Raw genomic sequence first — 27,932 nt, forward strand, 5'->3', positions numbered from 1 at the left:
TGTTAATGCTTTTATTCAGTAGCAAACAGTAATTTCACACTGAGCTAGAAGAAATTAAAGACACTGAAAAGCTGTTTTTCCCTTCCACTCACCCCTGAATGTGAAACATATGTACACATTCTGTACTACCTTACAGCTGCAAGTTTATGTACTTGAGGCACAGGGACCAGAGCAGTCCCTGTGTGCAGTTCACATGCTCTGTTTCTGATATTTCTGTTCAGAATTGACCATTTGTCACTGCCATGACCAGGAGCAGTTTTCCAGCACAAGGTGTGTACACAGCCAGCAGTGCCCATAACATTGCAGTATCCTCGGCACTGCTCCACAGCCAGAGTGCCCCACTGCCTCTGACAGGGTGAAGTACAATTGGTCCCCAGTGCTTAAATGGGAATGCTTAAAGCTTCAGTTGTGACAAAAGAAAGGTTACTTTTCAAATTTCCCGAAGAAACAAGAATATAGCATCTTGTTGTCTACAATGTTCTCTCCTATCCCAGTAATTTTTGCAATTTCTACACTGCTCTTTTAAAAGGCACAAACCATTATTCTACAAGGCAGCATTTTCAATTACTGTATTCCAGAGACCAGTCAACAGGGCAACAGCCACAGCTTATTTCTGCACTAATTAATCAGTCTGCACACAAGATGAGGGGATCGTGCTGTAAACATACCTACATAGCTTCATGTAGCAGTGTTCAGGTCTTCCTGGCTCAGAAATGTTTTGCAGTATTGAAAGAGTTAAAAAGGAGAAGGATGAAGCTAGTTCAGTAGTACAGATGATATTTCATAACAAGAAAAAGGTTATAATTTAGGGAGATGGCAGTGATTTCATTCAGGTAGGCAAAGGCAAAAAGATCAGCAGCAAGGGGCCATGTCAGGTGTTACTGCCTTATGGTAACAGTTTGATGGCAGTGACTGGAAATACAGCTTAACACAAACAACTGATAAGCAAAACTGCAGCAGAGAGTCATCACTGAATCTTGACAGAGACTGACATTGCTCAGTTGTCATTCATGTGACTGGATTAAGAGTTTGAAGCACTGTTCTTGATTGTAGAAATGCACATAAAACTGCACAAAACTACTTGGCACTTAAATAATGACACGGTTAAGCCACAAATTGCATCTTTAGGCAGGTTGAAAAGTCCAGGTTGAACTTTGTTCCATGCAATAAAAACAAGAGTATTTCTCAAAGCTGTGGGACAAGGTAACCACTCCAATTAAGTGAAAACTAAACTTTCCCTCTGTTCCCATTTTACTGCTTCGAAAAGGACTGTGTATACAATAACTACATGCATGCTAAAAATACCTCACAATTTGAACCCAGGGGTTTCCTTTTAAACAAAGCCCACAAGCTTCTGGTTTGGTTGGTTGCTACTGACTTCTTAAAATACAAACCTTGACCACAGGAGCAGTTTCCAGTACATTCTGCTCTGATGCTCTTGGCAGACTGTTTTGGGAGCTGGAGCAATGTGTGTTTGATCCCAGGGGGCTGGATGTAGAAGCTCTGCACGGGGACTGCCAGCTCTCATCCTGTGCCACAGAGCGGGAAGGAACAGGACGAACCACCAAATCCAGCAACCTGTTAAAATACTCATTTTAAACTAGGAACATGAATAAATAAATGAAAAAAAAACATGCTGTGATGCTGACAACACGAACACTCAGTGAACAAGAAATACGAGTGAATCCTCACTGCTGGGGTGATACATTAGGCCCACGTGGAAGTGACAGGCACTTCTTTTTGTTCGTCTGTCAAAGTCCGTACACCAAGAGCTTGGTGGTAGTCAAAGCTTTAGTTTCAGCTGTCAAACTTTGTAAGCACATTTCTCATAATGTAAATATATGTATTTGCCAAAATAAGATTAAAAAAGCCTAAAAAGCAGAAAAATATAGCAGAAAAATATGTTTCTCCAAATGTTATTTATGACTGTGTCTCAAACGTTGTATATTTTATGTGCAAAAAAGCAAAACATAACTGTGTTCATATGTACCTTCCCATCAAGAAACTAACATAAAGAGATTTCTCTCCTCCTTTTTCTGTCTCCCCTCAAACACATAGAACAAGGCTAAACTTTGTAAAAAGGCTGCTTACTTATTATACTCTGAGAAATTGGTTGTCTTGTTTCCTAGCCATGCTTCTTTAAATCTGGATAGTACTTTAGTGATTAAACTTGTTCTCGTATGCACATTTCCTGCATTAGCCTGCCTTGTTGCTGTCGATAATGGCTTTGGCCTTGGGACTGTAAAGCACAAGATGGAAAAGTATCAGCCTTGTGTAATCCAAGTGGTGGCCGGCTGCACATCCTATTTCCCTTCTCTAAAATTACCTTCTCTTAGGACCGATGAAGGCAAACGGTACGGCTTGGCTCTCTCTACTGCCAGCTTCCTCTGAACTGTGGGAAGGATCTTGCCATATTGGTCTAACAGAGAATTTCTGGCAACTGCTCTCTCTCTCAAGCGAGGATCACGATCGTTCTGACAAAGGACGTGTAAAGCAAGAAGTTAACAATTCACCAGAAGTTCATTGCACAGAACTGTCTCTGCTCTTTCCAACTAAGGCCTAAATTTGCTCTACAGACAAAGGAGAACAAATCCACTGCACAGAACCACAGCAAGTTCCACCCAGGAGCACGCACCAAATTCACCTGGTAGTTCTGGATAAGTGCAAGGAAGACTGGAATAAAAGCAGAACATAAAACTCCTACTTAAAAGGACTCTGGCGCTTTGCAGAGCCTTATTCTTGCATACTTCATAACACCTGCAATTTTCAAATGGCTTGTGGAAGAACAGGCTTTCCCCTGGTTGTCATGAAATAAAGATATCTAAGATTACTGAATACACAGGGCAACTGCAAATTATGTTGGACAAAATGATGGGAAAATTAAAACAAGTTAAGAAAACCTACCTACACACACCTGTCTGGAACAGTTTTCACATACAGTTTTCATGTACAGTTTTCACATACAGTTTTCACACACTTAAACCTTCCAAGACTACCTTTTAAGTTTGATTTACTGGAAAAATACACTTTCAAAAGACAACACATGCATCACAGATCCCTAATAGAAGTTCATATCATGCAAAATTTCATCTGGATATTTTGAGAAACATAGGTTAGAATTTATGTCATAAAATTGCCAGCATTAAACTACTGGAATCACAGAGCCTGCGCTATAATTTGACAAAATAACCCAAAACTACAACTAAACCCCACTACACGTATTTGACCTGTTGAGCATCCAGACTGCTCTGAGGTAAAAGCAAGATACGAGATGGGACATACAACACACTCTTTATTTCACAGAAAAAACTGACACAAATACCTTCCCTAGCTAAACCATATATAACAGCAGGATCTCAGGATCTGAATGAAAAGATGGGATGGTAGAAAAGATACCTATTTTTTCATGAGATACAAACAAACTTTCAGTGGAGGCAACCACTGAACATTTAATTTTAAACTTCACATGGCAGTTTGCAGTAGTAAAATTATTTCAGCCACCTTTTAGGTTCAGTTGTAACTCGACATGTAGGAACTTATTCCTAGTCTTTCAAAGAATGGTATAAAAGACAAAGCAAGATTTTTCTTTAGGACTGTCAAAAGTGATCAGTCACCATGACAGACACTTGAATACTCAGCAGGACTGCTACCCTTACCATCAGATTGGCCTTCATGGACTGATTCAGCTGGAGTGCTGGGATGTAGTTGGCACGCTGCAGATGGTGGACTAGGAGGAATTCATGATTCTGAACACCAGATTTGGTCTGTAAAAACTTCTCCAAACACTCCTGTGAGAATAACACGTTTCAAACATTGGTGATGATTCTGCCTCTTCTCTTGCCAAAGAGACAATTAAGATTTTTTTGTTTCTTCTCCAAACTCACTTTTTCTGTGTCTGTGAAGGGCAGCTTCAGCAAATCCTCCATCAGCCCCATCTCCTGACAGATTTCATACATGTGCTTGAGCAGCTCTTCTATGTTTAACTTCGTGGTGTGCTGCTGCAACAGACCCCAAGCCTCCACCATGCACCTGCAGTTAAGGTTTAGGAAATGGAAAGGAATGGGAACGCCAAAGCCAAAAAGATGCCCCACAGTGACGGTATTAATTCAAAACTCAAAGGAAATGGAGGGGAGCCCCATTTGTGTCATCAGTTCTCCACATTTCCCAATATGTGAATGCCAAAACAGTGGGAGATTTCCTTACCTATTGGACAACAACACGGTGAGGAAGAGCCGCACTTCACTGCTGCTGGACATCGATGGCTTCATCATCTGCAGGTACCTGAGGGCTCGCCTGTGCTCTCCCTGGCACATGAGGGACTGAATTATCCTCATGTGTTGCCATGACACAGTCTTGATTGTAGCTGGATGGAAGAGCAGGGCCAGGGAATTCTGCACAAGTTGAGAGCAGCTTCATTACCATGGATACACACACAACCCCCATGCAACAAAAAGTCAAAACTTTCTGCAGCAAGGCTGGACATGGGCTAGACAAACTTAGATATCTAAATAATTAAATACTTGATCCAGGACACATCAGTAAAAATTCTTCAGTATTTGCAGGGAAAAAAAATCAACCATACAAATGTGATGTGTTAAGAGGAGCAATTCAGATCGTTCTAAGTTCACAAAACTCTATGTACAAACATCCCTTTTAATAAATACATTACTAAATAATAAGTTACTAGACAATCAAATTGATTCTATTTGTATAGTGACAGGTAAAGAACAACCTAAAGCATTAGGAAGAACAGGTTGAAAAGTCACTCCTGAAGTCTTTTGTCTCAAATGTTCCTGCTACCATAACAGTTTCCATGCTTCAAGTACCCAAAATATTCTTTTAGAAATAGTGCCCAACCAGTCTGCTAAAAACCTCCTGAAACAGAGATTGCTTTGAAAATTCAAACATTAAGCATTATGTTGATTATGTCATTGTTTTAATAAATTTCTGTCAAAGTAGTTAAAGCAAAATTTCAAATCATAACTTGTTGCTGAAGATGTCAGACCAGTGTTACAAAAAAGTTTCTTATGTTCCAACAGCACTTAAGTAACAATTTTTAAAAATATTTTTAGTGGTTATAGCTTCTGCAGTGCAATATGTGTTTAACTCAACTGTTTCATACTTACTTCATAATCATTGTGATCTAGGAGCCAAAACCCTTGAATCAGCTTAACAAGACCCCAAGGGATAGCAAAGGCAGTTAGAAAGGAAACAAGTAAAGTTTCTGTTTTATCTGGAAAAGAATGGATGATATCCAGCAGCAAGTAAATTGTCTGAGAATATCTAATTAAGGTGAATAAATCACTAAGAGTAAAAAGTTGTATCACATTACATTTAGCAAAACAATGAAATAAGAACATGAAAATAGTAGAAAGCAGAACATCCCAAGTTACTGATCTTGCCATTTTAAACTATTACAACCCATTATATCAATAGTCAGGTCCTAATCACAGAACTGTATCCTGAATATACTTCCAGAAAGAAACACTTGTGGATTTCTGGAAGGCAATCACTGCTAGCTGGGCTGCGAAACAAATTATTTTGGCAAAAATTAGCAACTGGAAAACCAAAGTTACAAACCCTTTTGCTGTGAAACAATACATTTTAGGGCACCACTCTAATAAGCACTCTATTGCTATATATCAGAGTGTCTTAAAAAATTAGTAACTGTGTTAAAATTTGAGTACAACTAAACAAGGTTTTTATCTTGAATACAACTTAGAGAACATGTTTTCTCAAATTGGAAGAGACTTTGGAACAAAACAATTAAAAATTAAATCAGAAAAATTCCAATCTAGAAAGAAATTAAGCAATGCTTCTGTCTAGGACTTAATTCTATTCTAAACGTGTTCACTCACACTGTGTTTATGGCATAAATTTAAAATTGTTGTTAAGCACACACAGGTGACAAACATGTAAAAACTTTTATGTGCACAGACTGAAGAAGAGATAACAGATTCTGGAAAGGATACAATTGCATGTTTGTCGCTTTCATCAATGCTTTCTAGCAAATAGAGATCCAGCAGTGCCTGAAATGAAAGATTAAAAGGTTTTCTAATGCTCCTGTCTTTCGCAATCAATGGCTTTAGGGGACTGCTGCTGCTGGGGTTTGCAGTGAACAGAACACTCACATGTAAACTAACAGGTGGGTATTTCCCAGTGCCGCCTTCATCCCTCTGCCACAACTTCTCCACTTCCTCTCCCAACTGGGAAACCATTCCATCAATCATCAAGCAATCAGAATCCCATTTGCCTCTGCAACAAAAGGGAACAAGGGCTTGCACAGTGTAAAACACTCATTCCAGCCTCTCAGTGTCACAGATTTCGGAGTCAGAGGAATGATGGTCCTTAGCTCACAATGAACTTCTTAATTAAGGAGTCCAAAGCACAAACCCAAGAGAAGAGCTGCATTTTGGGTTCCAGGCTTGCTTTCTTGCTCTGTTATGTGTAATGCCAAGGAAGGCAGACAAAGGGTTTTAACTGCAAAAATAACCACTCTCACACAGTCTAACAGTGGCAGCTTTCTAGAGAATTCCTCTGAGTCTTACCTTGATAAGCGCTCGAGTTTCTCTCGGTGACCCGTATAGTAGCTCTGAATCAAAGGGTAATTGTAGAAAAGTCTGGACAAATGCATGTGATCATCTACAGGTGATAAAGTAAAAGCAAGTTAACTTAAGACCATGTTTTTCAACTAAAACTTTGGTCTAGACACACAGAAACCACACAACCTCAAGAAGCCTCCAACTCTCAAAGAATCCAATCCTGTTTCTGCCTTTGCTAAAGGAGAACTAAGACAAAACCACTACTGCTGCAAACTGCAAAACAACAACCACTTCTTGTCTCAAGATCAGCTTCATGTTTTTCGTTGATGCAGCATTCAGAGCATGCAGGGTAAGCTCAAGACTACTCCTAAATAAACAACTCTCAAAGGGAATGATTTTCACATTTACAGATGCTCACATCATGAACATGTGAGCATCTGTAAAATGACTAAAGCTGAAAATGGAATGCATATGGTGTCTCAATTAAGAGCATTTCCAACTTGTACTTTCACCTTGAGCAATAAATCAAAGGTTCAAAACATGCAGGTACTGCTTTTACTATCAAAACAAGTGTACTGGTACTACAGGTTCCGCTTACCTAAACCCTCGGGAAGGAGACTGGATCGACAGAACCAGATCACCACTTGTGCATACAAAAAAATGAGGTTGGTTACCATCTGCTTATTTGCCAAGTCTGAAAAACCTGAAAAAAAGGCAAAACATTATTTGAGTATTGAAATTCCTTTCATTTTACAGAACTCCCTTTGCAGAGCAAATAGAAAGTATGAACAAACACAGTAGAAACCTGTCTTTGTAGTTATCCCTCTGGATCACTTATGAATTTGAAGGAAAAAACCACCATTCACCCCGCCAAAAAAAATCCCCAATCACTAAAAGAAACAGAATCACTAAAGATGAAAATTGAAAAATAAAGCCTTATCTATTAGATATACTCAGGAAGACAATGTTTGTTTTCCATGATCGTCTCTAAAAATCAAATCGTTTTCTGATTATAGTCCTCTTTTTCCCTCAATATGCCAACAACAATTTATAAAATCAGAAGCCAAAAGAACTCAAGGAACTTCCCTTACACGTTACACATTTCAGCTTCCATTGTATTTCCCAGCAATCTGCACACAACTATCAATTGCTAGCTAACACTTAGGAACACTTCTCAGCATTACCACACTCAGGTGCTGTAAATGCCGCCCAGGTTCTTACTCAGCTCAGTGCTGAACCAGCGCAGCCTCCCCTACCCAGCCTCATGAACTCCACAACAATCTGCTCCCCTGTACTCAAAGCAGCTTAAATCAAAGTCCCAGCTTCTCAGATTTAAGCCTCTCCTCCCAGCTCAACCCAAATCTCCCCAGCCATCCAAAACAACAACTGCTCCTGTTACAACCCAAGCACCCTTCCAAATCTTAACAATCAGACCAAAGGCCTAGCAGTGCTCTCACCAACCTTTCTCAGTCAGCTCTCGGGCTTCTGTCAGGAAACAGTTCAGGACTGTGCTGAGGTTGCTCAGCAGCAGCTGGCAGTGCTGAAGGGACTGTAATGTCTGCGGGTCAATGAAGTTGCAGGAGCCGTCAAACAGCGGAACACCTGGTCAAGGAGAAATATTAAATCATCACTCAGCAGAGCAACTGCACACTTCCACACTTAAACACTTCAACAACCACAAGAGACATAAAGAACCACTTAAAGAACCAGCAGCATACACTGGCAGATTAGTGAAGAAGATCCTTTACAAAGAATGCAGGTGGTGGTGTCAAAAACCACCACACCACTACTCACATATTTGGTCCAGTTCATCTTTTGTACAGATCACTTTGTTCCACGTCCACTCAAGAACAAACCGTAAATTTACAGCAGAACTTGGCTGCTCTTTAAAAACAGAAAACAAAAAGGACATGAAGCCACAACTTCTAACCAAAACAGACACAACACAAAAACAATGGAAGCAGCATTACCTTCACAAGTCCAGTGTTTAATGCATCCCGTCAGAAGTTCTAAAGAACCCGTCTGCACAGCAGCTGACAACACTGCTTCTAACTGCTCCTCCTGAACAGAACAGACAAAAGCAAATCACAACCTCAGACTTTCCCTCTAAGTCTCACCTTGACAAACACTGGAGTTTCTCTCGGTGACCTGTGGAATAGCTCTGAATCAGACACTACCTGAGCCTCTGACAGAAGTTTGCTTCGAACTCGATACCCATTCAGACAGCAGCTGCAAATGCAACTAATTCCATATTCTTGACTCTTTCTTAATTCTAGTCACTGGCTGGACTGCTTGCTGGTTTGAGGAACACAGGAACATTTTCCTCTGACATTTCAACTTCACTCAGGCTAGTTTCCATCTCTATTTCTGTGCCTCGGCCTTTCAGTCTTCATTTACTGAATCCCAATTAACTATTTTCAGGAACATCCTCTGCTAATACCCATTATGCACTTTGGGCACACCCCTTTGCCATCAGAAACACGTGGAGGGGACAGAGCAAACACCAAACCACCACTGTGTTTGCATGGAAACAGTGAAGCTGCTGAGGCCAAGCAGCTCCTGGGACAAGCAAGACAGGAAGCAGCTTTGACAGCCAAAACATTAAGTTACAATTTGTTAAAGTACCATAGAGAAGTGAAACATTTCAGTTCTAATACGCTGAATTTCAGCCTGTTCGATTACTGTATTCTAATGCCATGGCAGTCCTTGAGAAGGATAATGCACAGGCATGCACAGACATGGAAAAGAATGTAGCAGCTTATTCAAGCCCAGACATTTCTTTCAGATTATTCAAGCTCAGACATTTCTTTCAGGTGAAATGATCCTGCATATAATTTGACATTTTTCTTTTTTTTCCTTGGCTCTCTTTTTTCTAAAACATATTCAAAAATATGTTTGCTTTCTAAGTTAAATTATTACGTTCAAAGACATTTCTACACATTCTGTCATTTGAAAGCATCTGTTTCTGAAATCTGGTTTCGTATAAAGAAACATGCTAAATATGCTTAGGGTGCCAAAAAAATTCAAAACCAAGCTTCTTGACCTAATTCTGAAATTTCTTTCTAGCATCCAAAAGCAATCCCTGCTCAAATGCATAAAAAGTCTCTGAACAATATAGTCACAATTCAGGAAATGTCATAAAATTTCTTGCTTTCCCAAGTTACTTCCCAACCAGACTGACATCAGAACATCTAATCAGAATGTAAGAGCCAACATCAGGCTTGTAAAATAAGTATTCTGTGGGCTGGGGCAGCTTGCCAAGAGGGTTCTTCCTGGTGAAAATCAGAGTTTGGATCTAAGAATATTATCATTTCTCCTAAATAATATCAACACCTGCTTCTCAGAGCAGCTTGCAAGAAAAACTCAGATGGTCATGTCTTGTAGCCTCTACAGCCTTCAGAGAAGATGGATGTATTTCCCCCTGGATTCCCCAGTGTACACTCACCTGACTCAGACTGGATGGCTGGACATCAACCAGTCTTGGAGACAGCAAGCCAGCTACAAGACACCGAGTGTAGCTGTCACGAATGGCTTCACTTATTAAAGGACCAGATTTCTTCAAAAACTTCAGGGTCTGAAACATCAATCAAAACACACAGGTTAAGACAGCATTCAATCACTAAGATCACTTAGACTGCCAGAAAGCTGCATTAGTAGCAGCGGGCATTAGGTTAGCAATTTTGGCAAGCATTGCTATGTAGAGTCATAAAGACAGCAGCACACTAACAGTCTGATTTTCTAAAAAAACCATCCTATAGAAGAAAAAATCCGTGCAATGCCAATGCTGAAGGCAAGAAAGTATTTTCCAGCCTCTCTGTCAATACACCGGCCTTGCTTTTCCCTGAACATTGACACAAAATACATTCCATAGAATTTAAAACTAGATAAAACTAGAAATCACTCTTTGAAAGACTCTAGGCTCATTCGTGAGGAAGATTATTTATAAGGGAATATTTAGTGAGCAGGAATTTAATTTGAAAGGGCTTGTCCTAAACTGTGCAGTGGCTCAGAAATTACAATTTGGTCAAGGCTGAGAGAAAAAAAACATGCATTTCTTCCTCAACAGTTAAATCACTTTTCCCTTTCTCCATGCTGTCCTCCTGTCTCAAGTTCATCAGGGATTAAAACCCTAACTCCACACTATACAAAGAAGTAAACACTTTACTTCCACCAACTCATCCTTCCTACTACAGCAGTGCTGCAATTCCTTTCTAGCCATTCAATCCCTGCTCATGCCTCCCCAGAGCAGTGCCATGTGCATGAAACTGGCAGGCTATGACTGCAGCTATGCATGTGGGTGGGCAGTGTGAGCATCAGGAGGTCTCTGACACTCAAAGCACTGCAAGGGAAAAGTTAGAAAAGGTTCATCTCTTGACACCCTCTCAATACAGTAAAAAAAGTCACCTCCTTCTGGAAGCCGGTGCAAGTCATGTGAACAACTCCCGAGTTGAGCAAGCATGTCACATCTGCAGAAACAAGGAACATTTGACAGACCTTGTTACCTCATCACCACTCTATGCTTTTTAAATAGTGCTCTCTGCAAAGACAAACCTCCAGCACCTCCCCTTTCCTTCATCACATCGCTTACACACGTCCCATAAAAAGGAGTTACTCTCTCTCTCTGGAAACTTAAGCTTGAGTGCTACCCAGCTGCTGTGCTTTGGGTCTCAGCTCAAAGGCATTTCATTCTGTGACCATCACCCCATCCCAGGCTATGTTACACAGAAGCCCCAAAACCCAAAACTCAGCTGCCTGTCAGATATGTCTCACAAGACTAAGTACCTTGTCAGCTACCTAGGTACCCAGGCTGGAGAAGGTTTGTGGGGCTTTGGTTGGTTTGGTTTTTGTGTGACAAACAATGAACAAGAACCACTGGCATTCGACCTCCACCAAAGCTTGCCTCTATTCAGATGAAAAGCAGTGAAATACCTACCAAAATTATAGGTGCTTGGATTAAAAAACTGTTCAGGTGGTGGATAAGAAGGAGGAACCCCCCGACTTAGACTACGCTCGTGTACCAGAATATCCAAAATGAGGTTTGGAGAAGTCATGCTTATTACAGGATCCAGCGACCACAGTGCAAAATAGGGGCAATCATGAAGCAATTCTTCTGGCCTTAAAGAGAGCAAGTGCATAAGCTCAACAGCAATTTTCAAATGAACCCTTTGTAGGGATATTGAAAACCACTTGATTAAAACCTACCTCAGTGAGTCTGGCATTTGAGCGTGATACCAGCGATTGATGTCAAACACTCCCAAATAAGTAGATGGTTTTCCCTGACCATAGGTATTTACTTGCCAACTGAAGATTGATACACTGGTGTCAGGAGAGATTACTGTCAAAGACAAGACATTGTTTCTTGTTGTAGAAAATGAGATATTTGCTGTTTTCAAAACATCACTTTCTATTTTGGCTTAATTCTGTTATTTCACTCATGAAACACAACACTTTATTAAGAATGATAAAAACAATATACAGAGTAGCAAACATCCATCTGATAGGTTTTAATCATACTGTCTCTTTTTCTTGTTCAAATTGTATTGGTTCCAAAACAAACCAAATACACAATTATTAGCTCACCAAGGTGTTCATCCAGATAATCAAAAAAAGGTATCAAATAGAACTGGCTACAGTCCTGAGCCCTGGGAACACCATTAGTGACCAGGTGCTAAATGGATGCAGCCAGAGGTTTGATCAGGAAAAAACAATTCAGGTAACATTCCTAAGCAACAGACAGAATGATCTTACCGTGCAATGCAGACAACTGGCAGAACAAACTGACTGACCAGCCTTATACTGATGACCCCATACACTCCTCTAGCATCCCAGCAAACATAAAATAAAAACTATTTTTTCCCTTAAAGAATGATGTTCAGTGGGATAGGAAGCCTCACATAACTTAAGTACACAGGTTTTTTTAGTAAGCCCAACAAGGTCAGTTAGACAAATATTTAAGACTTTAAGATTGTGGGTACAGAACAGCATTCATTGCTTAGATTTCCAAGCCATGTAGTTCAGAATAACCAAGCAGGGACATCAGAACAAACCTTCATTAACGCTGTCCTCTCTGTCAGCATGGTTGCGAAATTTTTCTATGGTCTGACAGCTGAGTAATTTAGTATTGCTGGTCTGCCCTCTCAAGGGAAAGATTCCACCACTGAGATCTAAACTGTACCTTTCATCACAGTATTCCAAACCCTAGGCGGGGGAAGAAAAAAAAAAAAAAAAGGGTAATTAGATTCACTAAGAAAGAATGCATATAGCGAATGTAACATGCATATTGTATTGTTTATTTCTAATGAACTTATTTCTGATAGCAAATAAAAACTACATCTGACATTCAAGAGAATGAAGTGTCAAATTTTAACAGATACTGGCTGAAAAGGCTTTGCACATTTTCAAATATTAGCATCTCCTTAGCAAAACTTTGCTCTGAAGTATGCACAGTTCATGCCATTTTATTAAGGAATTTTGGAAGTAACAGATATATGCAGGACAGATAAGAAAAATCAAAACCTTATCTTTGAAAAACTAACATGAAGCCTAAGCAAAGAACCTCATCTTCATTGTAGGACAACTAATAACTAAAACCAGTTTTAACAGAGATGATGTCCTGAACAAGAACTTCACCATTCCAAAAGACAGTTCCACAAGATAAAGCACTAAAATTCCACAAACCTGTCCAGCATTTATTTTTATTACTAGAAATTTCAGCTTTCATTCCTATATGAAGAGCCACTCCCACATAAATTCAGTGCAGAAGGGAAGGAGAAAGTAATACCAAATAGGTCCTGCCAAAGATAACTTCCTAACCCAAGCTGCATATTTTAAGTTTTCCATACTGGGGCAAGCAAATCTAAGTTTAGGAACTCTAGCACATAGAAGATATTAAGAAATGACGTTCCAGACCAGTTAAACAGGACAGTGTTCAAAGGAGTTGCACTGGTCAGACTCTGCCATGAACACAGAGATTGTACTCAAGCCTTGTGCAGAACAAAGGTAAGGAATGCTCCAGGAGGATGAACTGATCTGCAAGATACAGCAGCTGCTGAGATCATCTCATCTAAAAGAGGTCTTTGGAAGTCTAATTGAAGCGTATCTTTCAGTTTTCTTACTTGAGCAGATGTAAACCAGCCTTGAAGGCAACAGAGACTCAAGTCTGACACGTTTATAAAAACACAGTGCCACATGTTGCAAAAGTTCCATTTGTGACTTTTACCAAAATATCAAGTCAAAGATGCATTGTTTCATAGCCTCAAGTCTGATTACTGGGATGTACAGCACTGATGTAAGCAGACTAGTGTTTTAAGCTCCTGTGACTACTACTCAGTGAACAAGGAGCAGCAGTAGACTAATTTCTCCTTTTCTACTCAAGCTTGGCCTGGAAAATGGGAACAATTCTTAAATTTTATGTCATTGAAGACCGACAAGAAGCTTGATTCAGTCGTGCAGGCAGAGAGCCATCATGTCATACTGACCAATCTGTGACCACTAGAAGTAATACAACACTTCAGTGTCCACTGGTGAGCACAGATCCTATCGTGATGCATCCTTTGCGAAGGGATTAAGAAGTGTTTTGTGGGGATTTTTGGAAGTAGATGCTATCAGGTCTCAGCATGAAAGAAGTGGTTTATCTGTAAGCCAACTGAAGAACCTGTCTTTCCTCCTCAGAGGGTGCAGATGTTCAGCTCTCTTCAACAGCCTTCTAAGACTGGTTCTTGTCATAATCTTTCAACGTGCCTGTGAATGTACTACTGGTTATATAGTCTGTAGGGTCCAAGTCTTACTTTAACTACACCACAGGTTTTTCAGGTCACAAACACAGTAACATTTTTTATCACTTTGTGTGCTTTTTTTTTTTTAAGAGTGTCAACTGGAATTTCTAGTAAATCCATTTTTAAAGACTGATTAAACATTTCAACTCTCTGAGGTATAAACTGATATTTGTCATATCTTCAGAAAAGACAACCGAGACAAATAACTGCCAAATAGTTAAAGGTATCACATTTTAACATTAAATTGTTCAAATGGAAAAAAGTAGTAGCCATGAGGGAAATAGAGCCAACTGTTTTTTCCCAATGCAGCACACAGTAAAAGGTATTGTCCTTGTCACTGCTAAGACATAGCTAAAAATTTATTTTAAGAGGATAAAACAAAAGAGGATATTTAAGAGGATAAAACAAAACTGAAATTCAAAAGCAAATCTTGAGAAGATTAAAGAAACTTTCTCCTATCAACCTGTAAAAGTGCTTAGAGCAATACAAGATGCAGAGTGAACTGCAGTGAAAATCCTTAAAAAAACCCAAAACCAAACACCAAAAAACCACAAGCAAACGAGGTGTTCTGCTCCTCTAGAGCACTGTATGTTTTTGTCACTTAAAAACTGCACAGGAAGATATGACATGCATATTCAGACATGTTGAACCACTTGAAGGTATTTCTACTTCATCACCATGACAGATGATGTATTTTAAAGAAACACCACCTCCTCCCAACACCTAACCTTTATCTGTTCAAAAGCAATACTTCCAAAGCAGGAAGGCCCTTTCCTACAGACAAAAGGAAAAAAGCATAAAATTCAAACTCATTCAAAAAATTCAGAACTCAAAGTCCCTATAAAAAAATCTTTGAACCACAATCCAAGGATTACCTCAATTTCGTTTTGTACTACTGAGAATATACAAGGGCAAGTGTCAAATAGGAGGAGACTTGCTGTGAATTAAGATTACTTTCCCATCAAAAAGATCTTGGTAGAGTTTCATGCATACTGCTGAATAGAATTAAACATTACAGAGGTGCCTCTTGTCTCTGTTAGATTATCTGAGACCTAATAATACCTCCTCTATATTTTATCTGTTCTACACCACAGCATCTCTGGAACCAGTTCTAAAAATTTATGGAGACCTTTCTGACCAAATCATACCACTATACATTGTATGTACATCTTTTGCTGGCTTGAAGAGTAGATTTCAGAGACAACCCATCCAAAACTTAAAATAAGAATCATCTTTACAGCTACTGAGTTTCAGAATCAATGCTGAAGAGACATTGTAGGTATTTTTGTAGGTGTATCTGAAGTCAGGCTGACAGAGTTTAAGAGAAAAACAAGATTATAAAACAGAGATCAGAAATGTATAAAGAAAAATATATGACCATATTGTAAGAAAGGGAGACAGACAGAAGCTTCCTCAAATCTACAGTTTGGTAACACAAAGCTACTCAAAGCCCTGTCTTCTCCTCCTACATGCCATTCATGTGACATTTAAAGAAGTAATTTCATTTCTAACAGCCATTTCCTCTTCAGGAATCAGATGTGTAAGGACTCCTTGCAGATGAATCTAGGTGGAACTCATTACACTGAAGTATAAAATTGTATGGCTTCAGCATGGACAGAGTGTGTCTGACCAATCTGGTCATCTTCTACAATGGAGTGACTGAAACACTTGACGAGGGAAAACTGACCAATGTCATTTACCTAGACTTCTACAAGGTCTTTGACACAATCCCTCACGATATCACTATCTCTAAATTGAAGACAGGCAGGTTTGAGGGGTGGACTACTCAGTGGATAAGGAATTGGTTGGAAGGACCAAGCCAGAGAGTTGTGGGAAACAGTCTACCTCCAGGCATAGACTGATGTTGAGTGTGTCCCTCAGAAACCTGTGTGGGGACTGGTGCTCTTCAATATCTTCATCAGTGACACAAACAGTGAGATCAAGTGCACCTTAAGCAAGTTAGCAGATGACACAAGGCTGAAAGGTGTAGCTGACAATACAAAAGGCCGGGATGTCATCCAGAAGGATCTGGAAAAGGCTGAAAGGGGGGCCAATGGGAATCTCATGACATGAAGGTCAGCAAGTCCAAGTGCAAGGTGCTGCACCTGGAATGGGGCAATCCCAGACATGACTACAGACTGGGAAAAGTGACTTGAGAGCAGCCGTGCCAAGAAGGACGTGGGGGTTCTGGTGAACAGGAAGCAATATGCACACACAGCCCAGAAGTCCAAATCCATCCTGGTAGACCTCAGTGCAGCCTTTCAGCACATAAAGGGAGCTTAAAAAGAGGGAGACTGACATTTTACAAGGGCAGATAGTGATAGGACAAAGGAGAAGGGGGTTTTCAACTAAAACAGGAGAGATTTAGATTAGATGTTAGGAAGAAATTTTTTACTGTGAGAGTGGTGAGGATGTGGAGGTCAGGCAGCCCAGAGATGCTACAGATGTCCCATTCCTGGAAGTGTTCAAGGCTGGGGTAGGTGGGGCCCTGAGCAAACTGATCTAGTGGGTGGCATCCATCCTCATGGCAGGGGATTGGAATAGATGATATTTAAGGTCTTCCAACCAAAACCATTGCAGGATTCTATGACTTGTTTTGAAAAGTATGGACAAAAGAATCCCTAGAAAGACTCATCAAAAGACTTTTTTCTTAAGTCTCACTGATCTTTCATGGTAAATATGAATCTGGTCAACTTAACTGATCCTTACGTAGACAAAATTACTATTTTTTCATCTTCTCACATACAAGCCTGTCTTACCTCATACATGACTTGTCCTGATGTCAGGCGTTTCCTGTCACCAAATGCTAACTGCAACAGATGTAAACTCACAACATCACCTTCACTGAAAAAGGTATAAATGAGAAAATTGGATTACAAAGCTGCTTTACAATCCTCATTATCATTTTATTAGATCTAGGCTGAAACTAACTTAAGAGCATGCTCTTGCTGAAAAGATAAACACTGCTTCCCAAAACATGGTAATTGGTCACATTAGCCATTAAAACAGAAAGGAGGAAATTTTGACATTAACGGCTTCAGGGGCAAATGCTAACTATGTCTTTGTTTAGAAAGCTCTAATATGCAACATGGAGGAAAAAATTCCTGAATTGCTGGAAATAGCTTTTCACAGTAAAGCATTCTCCATGAAAACTGCTTTTAAGTTGAACTTAAGAAGACTGCCAGTCTAAGAACAGCTGTGCTGATTAAGTAGCTTACTGATGATGTTTACTGTTCTGCATCTGCAGCCTAAACCACTTTAAAAGGTATTGAATATCATAGTGGGAATACCAAACAAATCTTGAAGCAGTCATCAAGAAACAAGGGAAATCATTTGAGACTGCAAGCACAAAAACATAGCCACTGTTTCCTTTGCCTTCTTGCACAAGGTAGGAAAGAGTCAACCTCTCTTTGCAAATGTAAAATCCTGAAAAAATTGCACTGTAAGCTTAACACTTTTAATTTCCTGCAGAGTTAAAGAAACAAAATGAATACACAGATATCAACCGAATGTGAACAAATATTTAAGAAACAGCGACTTATGGCAGGATTTTATTCACCTTTGTTGTGTAGACTGAACAGCCCACAAGTAGCAACAATTGCGGGGATCATTCTCAGGCTCTTGAAAAGTAACTGCATAGACAGGAATTCTTCCTCCTTCAAGCTGGGAGTGGTGCCTACAGGTTTAAAAGAAAAACACAGAAAAAAGGAGAGCCTGCTGGCTCTGGCTGTTTGTAGAAGGGTAGAAGCATCTTCCGGGAAAAAAGCAGCTTGCATGCCTATCCTCAAAGTACAGATGGTCATACTTCCATTTAAAACAACTGATGACTGACAAACCACTACTTCTTAAGGATTTGTCTTGCCAACTTCTGAATTTCAATTGCACCTTCACAGTCTTTTCTTTGCATCTAATTGTGTGTCCACTGTCTATTTATGCATCCACAACACATACATAGTTTCTGGTGAGGAACTGTAGATTTCCTTAAGTAACACCTATCTGAATGAGGTCACATATTTCAAGTGGCAGATTTCAAATCACCTATAAATTTCACTATTGCTTATAAATGTATGAAACTCTTATTCTGATCTCCAAATCTTTCAAACAAACTTTCATTCACATATGCATCCTGGTCTGGGACCACCAATTTCCATCAAGGCTGAAAAATAGGAAAGAATCGGTTTTCAGGCACAGTTCAACTGTTGAATTATCACATCTCACTAGATCCATCATGGACACTTTAAAGAATATTATCACCAAAATCACATTATTCACACAGTGAAGCCTTTCAGTGGACGCCCTAATTGCAGTAACTGGTTCTGAATAATTTTAAAATCTTTCACGAAAACACACACATTACCTGGGTTCACAAAACACGACTGGACAGAACAGACTTATAAAAATCAGCTCTATCACATCCCTACTGCATGACTTCCTGAAGCAAAAAATTGAGACCCCTGCAATTCCAAGTGCAACCAAGTGGAAAGGACTACTTACTCCCTCTTCAAACTCTTCATATTCCATTACCCCCAGAAGTGGGGGAAAACATCCAAACTCATAGGCCCTCTGAGGTTTTCTTCTCTCCTGTATCAAGCACTTGCTTATGACTGCACTGCCTGGCCACCTGCTTCACAATTCACCTTGAACACAAGAAATCCAATCTTAGAAGTATCTTTAGTTATTTAGGAAACTTGGTTTTCTTTCAGATTTCTTATGATTCAAATTAAATTTTTAATCCTCTCTACTGCTCTGAGGACTAATGAAAGTATTTTGATTACTCAGGTTCTTGCGTTCCAAGTGCTGGTGACCGAGGAGGAAATACAGAACACATCTTGCTGCGCAACTAGCCAAGGTAGAAGTGTTGCTTGTGAGTTCTTTTCAAGTTATTTTTTTCATTGTACAACTGGCTCCAAATGAATCTTTACTTGTTTTGCATATGCTTCCAAAAATGTTCCCTGGTTACTTCAATTTTCCACGTAGAAGCTCCTGAAATGACATATTTTTCCACTATGCTATGCGCTGCTTTTTCCTATTCTCCTAGTGCTTTGCCAACTCATTCTGGGAAAGAACAAAGAAAACTTTTCTCAGCTCACTGAATCTGAATGCCGCCCTTCTGCCTCATACAAACCAGGAAAATTTGGGAAAATACCACGCAACAGTTCTAAAACATGCAACTGTTATAAACCAATTCAATGTACTTCATGTTTTTAATTCAGAATCCAATTCAAATTATACTCATCAACATTTTCAGTCTCCTGCTGCATTTCATACACCTATCAAGAGGGCATCAAGAGACACTCACAGACACATGCAAAGACATTATGCCAAAATTCTTTCTAAGCTCCTGAGGTTGGGTTCTTTAACTGATTTCTTTATTCTCTGAACGACTCAACATCCACTCTCACACTAAAAAGCATTCACACAGTCACAATAAATACCCTATATTAATACACTAACAACCTGACACCTTGGAGCAGAGCTGCTCTAAGTTAAACTGTACAACTTAGCTGTCCACAGAATTTATACCTGTTGAGAAAATAGTCCTGAAAACACAGTGCTCATTAAAGGTTTAAAAGAGTAATGACCAAACTGCAGAAAGTGATGTTAAGAAAAGACTGACATTTTACCTTTAAAAATAATCAATCTGAAAATCAGAGAAACATTCATGCAAATCAATCCCCCACTAACTATACATTACATAATATGCAAATATATGTTTCTGAAAGAATTCAAAACATATTGTCAGCAGTCAAGTGCAGGTTTTATCCACTAGTTTTTGCTTACCCTTACTCCCACTCGCAGCCTGAAAGCTAAGACTCCAATTAGCAATACCTGTGTCCTCACTATGCTGACTGAATGCAATACGAAAGACATAGGAAATACAGCACAAGAACAGACCAAACATACTTGTATTCATGAGCTTTCAGGGCATAAGAGCAAAACTTCCAGAGCAACTTTGGCTTTATTTCAAAGTTCCTACCCTTCATCATCCAACAACCCTTTCCTGCAGGGCTTCATCTCTGTCCTGAATCAGTTTTTGTGGTATATAACAACTGTAATATGACTGATTGTTGGAACTAGCTACTATTTCAAAACACTTCCACAGCTACTGATTCAACATGCAACATAATCCTTAGTTCTTAACCTTTGCTTTTCCTAGCTTACTTAGATAGAAGAAATAAAACCTAACCACCAACATCACTTACCAAAACATAATGTACTTATTTTAAGTTCATGTTAGCACACAGCCTGCCTTTCCATCTACAACTCAAGCAGATAGCAAAACAACACACTGGAACACTGATATGACTTGTATCTTTAGAAATTAACACAAATGCTTACTACTACTATCAAGACTTTGACCTGTACTCTAGCAAGTCAAACCAAATAAAGTTAGGTAAAACTCAGTAGTAAATAAGTATTCACTTGTTGCAGATTCTAAGATGATAAAAACACAGTGAATCTTGATGTTCTGATAACTTAATCTGATTCTTGCTTCCGTTGTGTTAATAAGACAAAGGGACACAACATCATTTGAATTCAAGGGTTACAGAAAGCAGAAAAAATTATCAACATTACACCAGTGTATCCCATCTACACGAGCACTATATTCAACAAGCAGAGACTCAAGGACTGCAGACTGAAAGTAAATCTGCCAACTATCTGACAGACAATTCACTAAAATCTTTTTCCAATCGTAAGTTAACAGAAAAATCTGTTCTGTTCCCACATCACCTGCTTCCTAGTCTGAGATTGATGGGCATGTGTCAAAGTCATTAATAGCAAAATGATGGGAGTCAGAGATACTTTAAGGACAGTATTTCTGACAGAAATTAGCCATTTAGAAAAGGTATATTACAGACAATTTAAGTGGGGTTTTCATTTTTGCTCTGACAAAAAAGAAAGGTTTTCAATGCCTTTTTTTTTAAGTGGAGAATTTCATCAGTATGTGCTTTACAATGTTTTTTTTTACTATCAGTAAACTCAAAAGATAATGCAACTGCTAAGTCCAAGATTCTACACCAAGGCTCTCTTGACTGGATAATCTGAAGTGACAGTATGTTAATGCAATATAAAAAGGTTAAGTCATACAAAGAGATTCACAAGAGCTTTTCCTGAAACAAGACTATGCAGCACCAAACAACACAAAACCTTCATTTCCCCAAAAAGATACGTACCCTTCCTGGAAGAACAACTGCTTTAACCACTCTTGAGATCCCAAGGTCGTACAGACAGAGAACGCTTCCCTCTGTTTCCTCCAACCCAACCAGGAGTCCAGTCCTCTTCTGCCAAGAGAACTCCTTCACCACGCGGACGGTGGGAGGCTGCTCGTTCACTCCGCTGAAGCGATACGCAGAGAGCCGCTCTCCGCTCACCGAGTTCACCACCTCCAGCTGGGGCCCGCACGCCAGCCACGCCAGGCCGCTTCTGCCTGCAAGGCAACACGAACAGCACTCAACAAACACCCAGCACAAGAACTGAAACAACAGCACTGGCACTGGGCCTTCCCATCTCATGCACCAAAGGAAGGAAGGCCACAATTCTCTTAAATTGCCCATTCCAATCCTCAATCAGAACTTCTTAAAATTAGTAACACAGTTCTTTTGCATTTGTACTTGTCATTCCTGCACTCAAGAACACTGACTCTTTGGGATAAAGATTACAGTAGACTAAGCTCTACTCTGTACACCATACTCAGCCTGGTTTTGCTAATAAAACACCTAAATATGTACAGGAATACAAGTCTCAAAGCATACTTCAAATACAGCCCATCTAAACCAATTCAGTTCCAGTTTAAGAATTTTGCTTGACACACGCCTCCTCTGGGAAGGGATTTGGGCAGGGAATCATCTTAACATGGGCACTGCATGTGTAATTCCAACTTTTATATGTGCTGATCCCAGAAAGAATTTAACAAGTGGTGTTTCACTCAAGAGTTTAACACTTGCTCCTTTACTGAGGAACTTCAAGCTCAAAGGAAGGATGAGCTCCATTACTACAACTACAGTCAGGCAGGTAAGATTCTACCTGGTCTTAACAGCAGCCCAGACATCCAGACAGGCATCCAGCTCTACCTTCAGATCACCTAGAAAGTCAACTGCCTAATCTGTTGTCAGCAGCTCTCACTGGGTCCTCAATTGCATCCTATTAAATACCTTGGAAATACATGGGCAGCACTTAACAGACCTGCCCCTCTTTCCATTTTTTATTTAGACTAGAGAAGAAAAAGGAGCATATTGTGTCTCTGTAACTATTTCATAGGCATGCGATGTTATGATGGACATAGAGCTTGAGCTGGTAAAAAGAATACATCCCAAAACAACACTTTCTTCCTTGAAAATTGCCTTCTATTTCATTCAGAACTGAGGAGGGCATGGTCAGCTGTATTATTTAAATAGCACAGGACTGGAGCAGGCTGTGGCACTTTCAATGCTTCTAATTGCTAAAATATCCTCTTAGCACTATCAGAACCTGATGCATTTGACTTAACAGAACAACCTGATGCCATGATCCTGTGCTTCAGGCAATAACAACTTCATATCAAATCCAAGTTTAAAGGAAAATGCTCACCTCCAGAAAACTTCCCACACAGTGCAGAGTCTAGGGTGATCTCATCTTCCCCAAGTGCCTCAACAGTCACCTCTGGAAACTGCAGCAGACTGCTCGTTACCTGAGCCGTTAGGTCTCGCATTCTTCACTGGATATAAAGAAAAAAAGGCAAAGAGACTCATGTCAGCCATAAATATCTTTGAGACCCAAGCTTCATCAGTATGCATTGACCAATCTCTCCCATAATAAAGAAAAAAAGGCAAAGAGACTCATGTCAGCCATAAATATCTTTGAGACTGACCCAAGCTTCATCAGTATGCAGTGACAAATCTCCCATGCATCATTTGTAGCTCTTTTTTGCTCAAAAGAAATGGCACTTGGGACAGTTTTTCATCTCACAGCAGAGCAAAAGGAGAATCTTGAGCTTTTCTGATGCCTATGAGATCAACAAAAAGTGACACAGAGGGATACACAACATAAATAACAGGGAAGAGAACAACACAGCAAGTTCAAGCTTACTCATACAGGTTAGCAAGATATGATCTCAGAAAAAACGTATTTTAAAAAGCTTCTAGTTGTACCTCTTACAACTCTCTGCCCTTTCCCTTGATTTAATACATTATTATTTTTTGTCAATTTTCTTCTAGTAGATGTCACAGATCAGTCATGTCTTCTTTACTTTCTGCATGCTTATTTTTGACATTCAAGAATACAACGTTCTTGACCAAATGCATCCTCAAATTCTTCCAAAAAACATACTGGTAATACTTTCAAGCAATACTGACTTTCACAGCTCATCAATTAGAAGTATTTTTACATACACTTAAGAGGTGAACATAACACAACAGTTCAAAATATTGTTCTTTTTCTCTGCTGAAATCCTTATATTTCTTATTCCAGTCCCTTCCTTCCTATTGGCTTTCCTTATTGCATCTCTGCAGTATTAGAGAAAAAATTTCTACGCCTCTCAGACAGTTTCATGCTCATACAGGTGCTCCACAAGAGTTCACATTTCAGTATGTCAAGACAATTTTTTTTTTTCTAGAGAAACTGAAGAGCTGAACTAATTTACTGGATTAAACAGGTGGCTAAATATGAGATTATCCATATGCATGGAAATACAAATTACTTTAGGTATCTATGTCTTGCAAGTCATCTGGCTTACAGAAAAGGCCTCTGACAGACAAGACAAATTCAACTGTCTTGTTCAAACAGTACTGCTTTCGTCATGACATCTCAAGATGTTATACACAGGTCACTAGTGCTGGGTTGTGCTCCCGTACCTGCTGCCAGCAGGACTCAATGAGCACGTGAAGCACAGGAAGGGTAAGTCAGGGTCCTGCACTAAGCACAAGTCAACATTTTGACAAAAATGTTGCTGATGGCAAAGCCAGTACTGCAGCCAGCCAGCCAGCCTGACCACTCTGCCAGCATTCACTACTAGCACAGATCAGGTTCCAAGTGGGACAACTCACTTGCAGTAGTTTTGCTGAGTTTCTCTTTTGGTACATGCCATCAGTTTCAAGCGACAACTTCTGCACTGTATCCAGGGACTCCAGAGAGTAAAAGGCCCCACAATTTGACCAGCATTCTTGCTTACTTTAGTTGCAATTTAGTGGGCATATTTTAGGAGTAACTTACTAATTCAGACACATCTGGTTGATGAACAGCATCTCTGAAATGTTTCAGCGTGTGCTTGTGTTCCTGTCACTGGGCACCACTGGAATGTTCCTGGCTCCATCTGCTTTACACCCTCCATTCAGGTATTTACGTGCACTGATGAGAACCCCTGAGCCTTCTCTTCTCCAGGCTGTACAGTCCCAGTCTCCCAGCCTTTTCTCAGAGAAGAGTTTCTCCAGTGTCCTCTAACCATCACTGTGGCCCTTCGCTGCACTCTCTCCAGTACCTTCATCCCCCATCTTGAGAGTCTGGTGAGCCTAGACCTGACACAGCATTCCAGCTGAGGCCTCAGCAGTGCAGTACTAGAGAAAAGATCACCTCCCTTCACCTGCTGGCAAAGGTTCTTCCCCATGAGCCCAGGCAAGATACCATCAGCCTTCTTTGCTGCAGGGGCACAGTGACAGCTCATGGCCAACTGGGTGTCCCAGGGCCTTTTCTGTCAAGCTGCTTTCCAGCTGGGCAGGCCCCCGCACACACTGGTGCCTGGGGTGGTTCCTCCCCAGTGCAGGACTTGGCACTTTCCCTTGTTAAACTACATAAGGTTCCTGTCAGCCCATCTCTCCAGCCTGACAGAGCACTGACTCTGACAACATTTACTAAGGAATTTTAGAAAAGAGCACAAAATTCCAGAATTATTGGAGCAAATAATTTTTTTTTCCTTTTTTTGTAAATAAGAATGGAGATGTCTGTGTGGCAAGTATATGATTATTAATACCATATACCACAATAATAACAAGACAGTTTTAAGAAAAGAGTGAACAAATATCTTGCAGTAGGGCAGGTAAGAGCATGCAAGGAAACTTCTCAGCTGTGTGCACTCCATGAGTCACCCTGAGTGGTCCTGCCTGAGACACTGCCCACCTGCTGTGCCAAGAGCACAGAACCTCGCGTGGCTAAACTGGAAATCAAATTCAAACATCCTCTACTGGGGAGATCTGAGTTTAAAAAACAAGCTCCTCACTATCCCAAAAAGAATTCTTCCCTGATAGAAAGCTCGTATGTTAACACAGCTTACTCCTGCACACAACATTAAAAAAATCCATCCACAAACACCAGTAAGAACCATCAAATAAGTAGAACTCCAAGACCTAAACCATTTTTGTAGAAAATGAAAATACTAGAGCATCAGGCATGCTCAGTTTAGCTCCAGTAAGGCAATGACCATTTTAAACACCTCTTCTTGTTTTCAGAAATCAGCCATGGAACAAGGTTGATAAATTCTATAATCAATTATGAACAATATATACTGCTCTCTCTATAAGGATGCTATCCTTGCATCATTTCGCTCAGTTAAACCAAGAACTGCTAGGAAATCAAAACAGAGGGGAAACACTTAGACATAGATTAAAGGCAAGAAGTCTTTCACCTTTAAGAGATATATCCAACAGCAACTGCATTTCAGCTCTCTGAAACAATAACTACAATCACATTCTTACTTCTGTTAGAAATCAGATTAGGGTAAAATGTCACATGCTTACTCAATTTTCAGGAATAAGCCAGAATTCAACCTCCCAGCTGTATCCTATAGCAATGCAGTCTGTGTGCCAAAATGACCATTCTTTTTCACCCTAGGAACTTCTGACTTCCAAGCACCATGAACTATTTCCAAAGACAAAAATGTCATAAATTTTTGGATTAAAAAGTTTAGGAGTGGGGAGGAGGGAGGAAGGGAAAAGAAAGAGAAAGAGAAATTGTGTGTTCAAGCAGAATTACACATAGCTAAGTCAGAGTTCTGAGATGTGAGTTTTGACTGATTGCATTCCACAAAAATCAGTTTAAAAGGCCAACAATGTTATGGGCTCACTGAAGAAAAAGCTAAAAATATGGTCAGTCACAGCTGAAGACAAGATTTGACAGGACATGTTGACTTCACTGACATCAAAAGAGAGACCTTGCTGCCATCTCTCATCTCTGTATTTGCTCCTTTGTTCTACTACTGTATTTTGGAAGACATTTCCAGCATACCACACTGGTATGCCATCCCACTGCTGGCCCTTCCCAGCACAAATTCCAGAATCACATCAAAGAGGAAGATCTGCCAGAATCACACACAGTCACCTCTTCTAAACACACTGCTGGAGCCACCACCTAGAGCAAGCTGCCCAAGGCTGTATCCAGATGGATTTGGAACATTTAATTCTCCAACAGGTTTTTACAACCAGCCACCTGACAAGACCAACTACAGAAACACCTGCAACCCATGCAACAGGGTGACTCTCTCTTGCCAATTTAAGGATTCTATTCTCTCCACCAAACCAGCGTCACACCACGAAAGGCCTGTCACCACTGCTCCTCCAAAACTATGTCCAACACCTTATTAAGAAGATGTAAAATTCATAGAAGCTTGATCACGCTTGAAAAAGATAATCCCAGGCAAATCCATGCAGGAAGGAGAGCTGAGGCAGCACGTGAATGAGGAGCTGTCCTCCCCAAGATACAGAGCTGAGTGCCCAAGCGCATGGGACAGCTGCCAGCCAAGGCTGACACAACCAGCCAGACCCATGGGCCCTGCAAAGGCACCTGCACGGCCACGCTCAGCCCTATACCCCAAACGGGGTGCAGCCATCCCGACACAAACCGGTCCCTCAGTTTCCTCCAGTTTCCCCAGACACGATCAGGAAGCAATCATTAGACCCAAAGACTGACACCAAGCATTCTATTGGCAGAAGCTCCAGACGTGGACTCACAGTTTATTAAGAAAGGCACCGAGCACTTTTGTTTAAGCCAGCAGCAACTCTGCTTCGTGATGCTTTGCTTCGTGCAAAGACCCAGAGACCCCCACAAATCGCACTGGATCCTTCTAAAGCTGTGGCCTCCCCACTGCACCCATCCCACGTCCCGCAATCGCCGCTCTACGCACGGAGCGCATTTCCCGCCTCCTCATGGAATACAACCCCGAAGCCCGGCGGGGGAGGGGAAGGAGGAATTAGAAAAAAGTAAAGAAAAACCCTCCAGAAACACGACGGAAGGGGCGAAAACAGAGGGCGTGCGCGGGTGGCCGGGCAGGAGGGAAAGCTCCTGGCGGCAGCCGCCGCATCTCCCACGCCCCCCAGCCTGACGGAGCCTCCCGGCTGCGGAGCCTCCCATGTGCGCTGCCCAGGCCGCGCCGCCCGGGCCTCCCCCGCCGCCGGGGGCCGGGCACGTGTGGCGGACACGGCGCCGCAGCCCGGGGGTCACTTACATAAGGGACGGGCGGCCGGGCCCGCCCGAGGCCCCCGCGGGCCCGCGCTGCGCCAGCGCCGGTGCCGGCCTATGCGGCTCGGGAGCGCCCGGTACCCGCTGGTACGGGGGGGGGAAAGAAAGAAAGGGAGGAACGAAGGCAGACGGGCGGGCGGGGGTCGCCGTTGCCGCCACCTCCGCCACCTCCTCCTGTCCGCGCCGCTGCCCC

The 27,932-nt window shown here is 40.9% G+C and overlaps 1 protein-coding gene across 1 annotated transcript; it reads right to left on the reverse strand.

Annotated features, from left to right (window-relative positions):
* Positions 1 to 27,932, reverse strand: AHCTF1 (AT-hook containing transcription factor 1). The gene is made up of 25 exons (XM_041477105.1): positions 27,232 to 27,932; positions 22,886 to 23,012; positions 21,493 to 21,746; positions 18,812 to 18,831; positions 17,877 to 17,993; positions 17,077 to 17,161; positions 12,590 to 12,740; positions 11,745 to 11,877; positions 11,476 to 11,657; positions 10,947 to 11,008; positions 9,988 to 10,116; positions 8,513 to 8,603; positions 8,337 to 8,426; positions 8,004 to 8,144; positions 7,141 to 7,245; positions 6,549 to 6,642; positions 6,132 to 6,255; positions 5,973 to 6,029; positions 5,127 to 5,273; positions 4,204 to 4,391; positions 3,885 to 4,029; positions 3,657 to 3,788; positions 2,327 to 2,474; positions 2,092 to 2,239; positions 1 to 1,578 (listed from the first exon to the last, which is right to left on the reverse strand). Exons 2-25 carry the CDS (start codon positions 23,004 to 23,006, stop codon positions 1,371 to 1,373), a joined length of 3,072 nt encoding a protein of 1,023 aa, XP_041333039.1. The 5' UTR covers positions 23,007 to 23,012; positions 27,232 to 27,932; the 3' UTR covers positions 1 to 1,370.

The sequence above is a fragment of the Pyrgilauda ruficollis genome, unplaced genomic scaffold (genome assembly GCF_017590135.1).
Source record: "Pyrgilauda ruficollis isolate IOZ18807 unplaced genomic scaffold, ASM1759013v1 scaffold4, whole genome shotgun sequence".
In the NCBI taxonomy this organism is placed as follows: domain Eukaryota; kingdom Metazoa; phylum Chordata; class Aves; order Passeriformes; family Passeridae; genus Pyrgilauda; species Pyrgilauda ruficollis.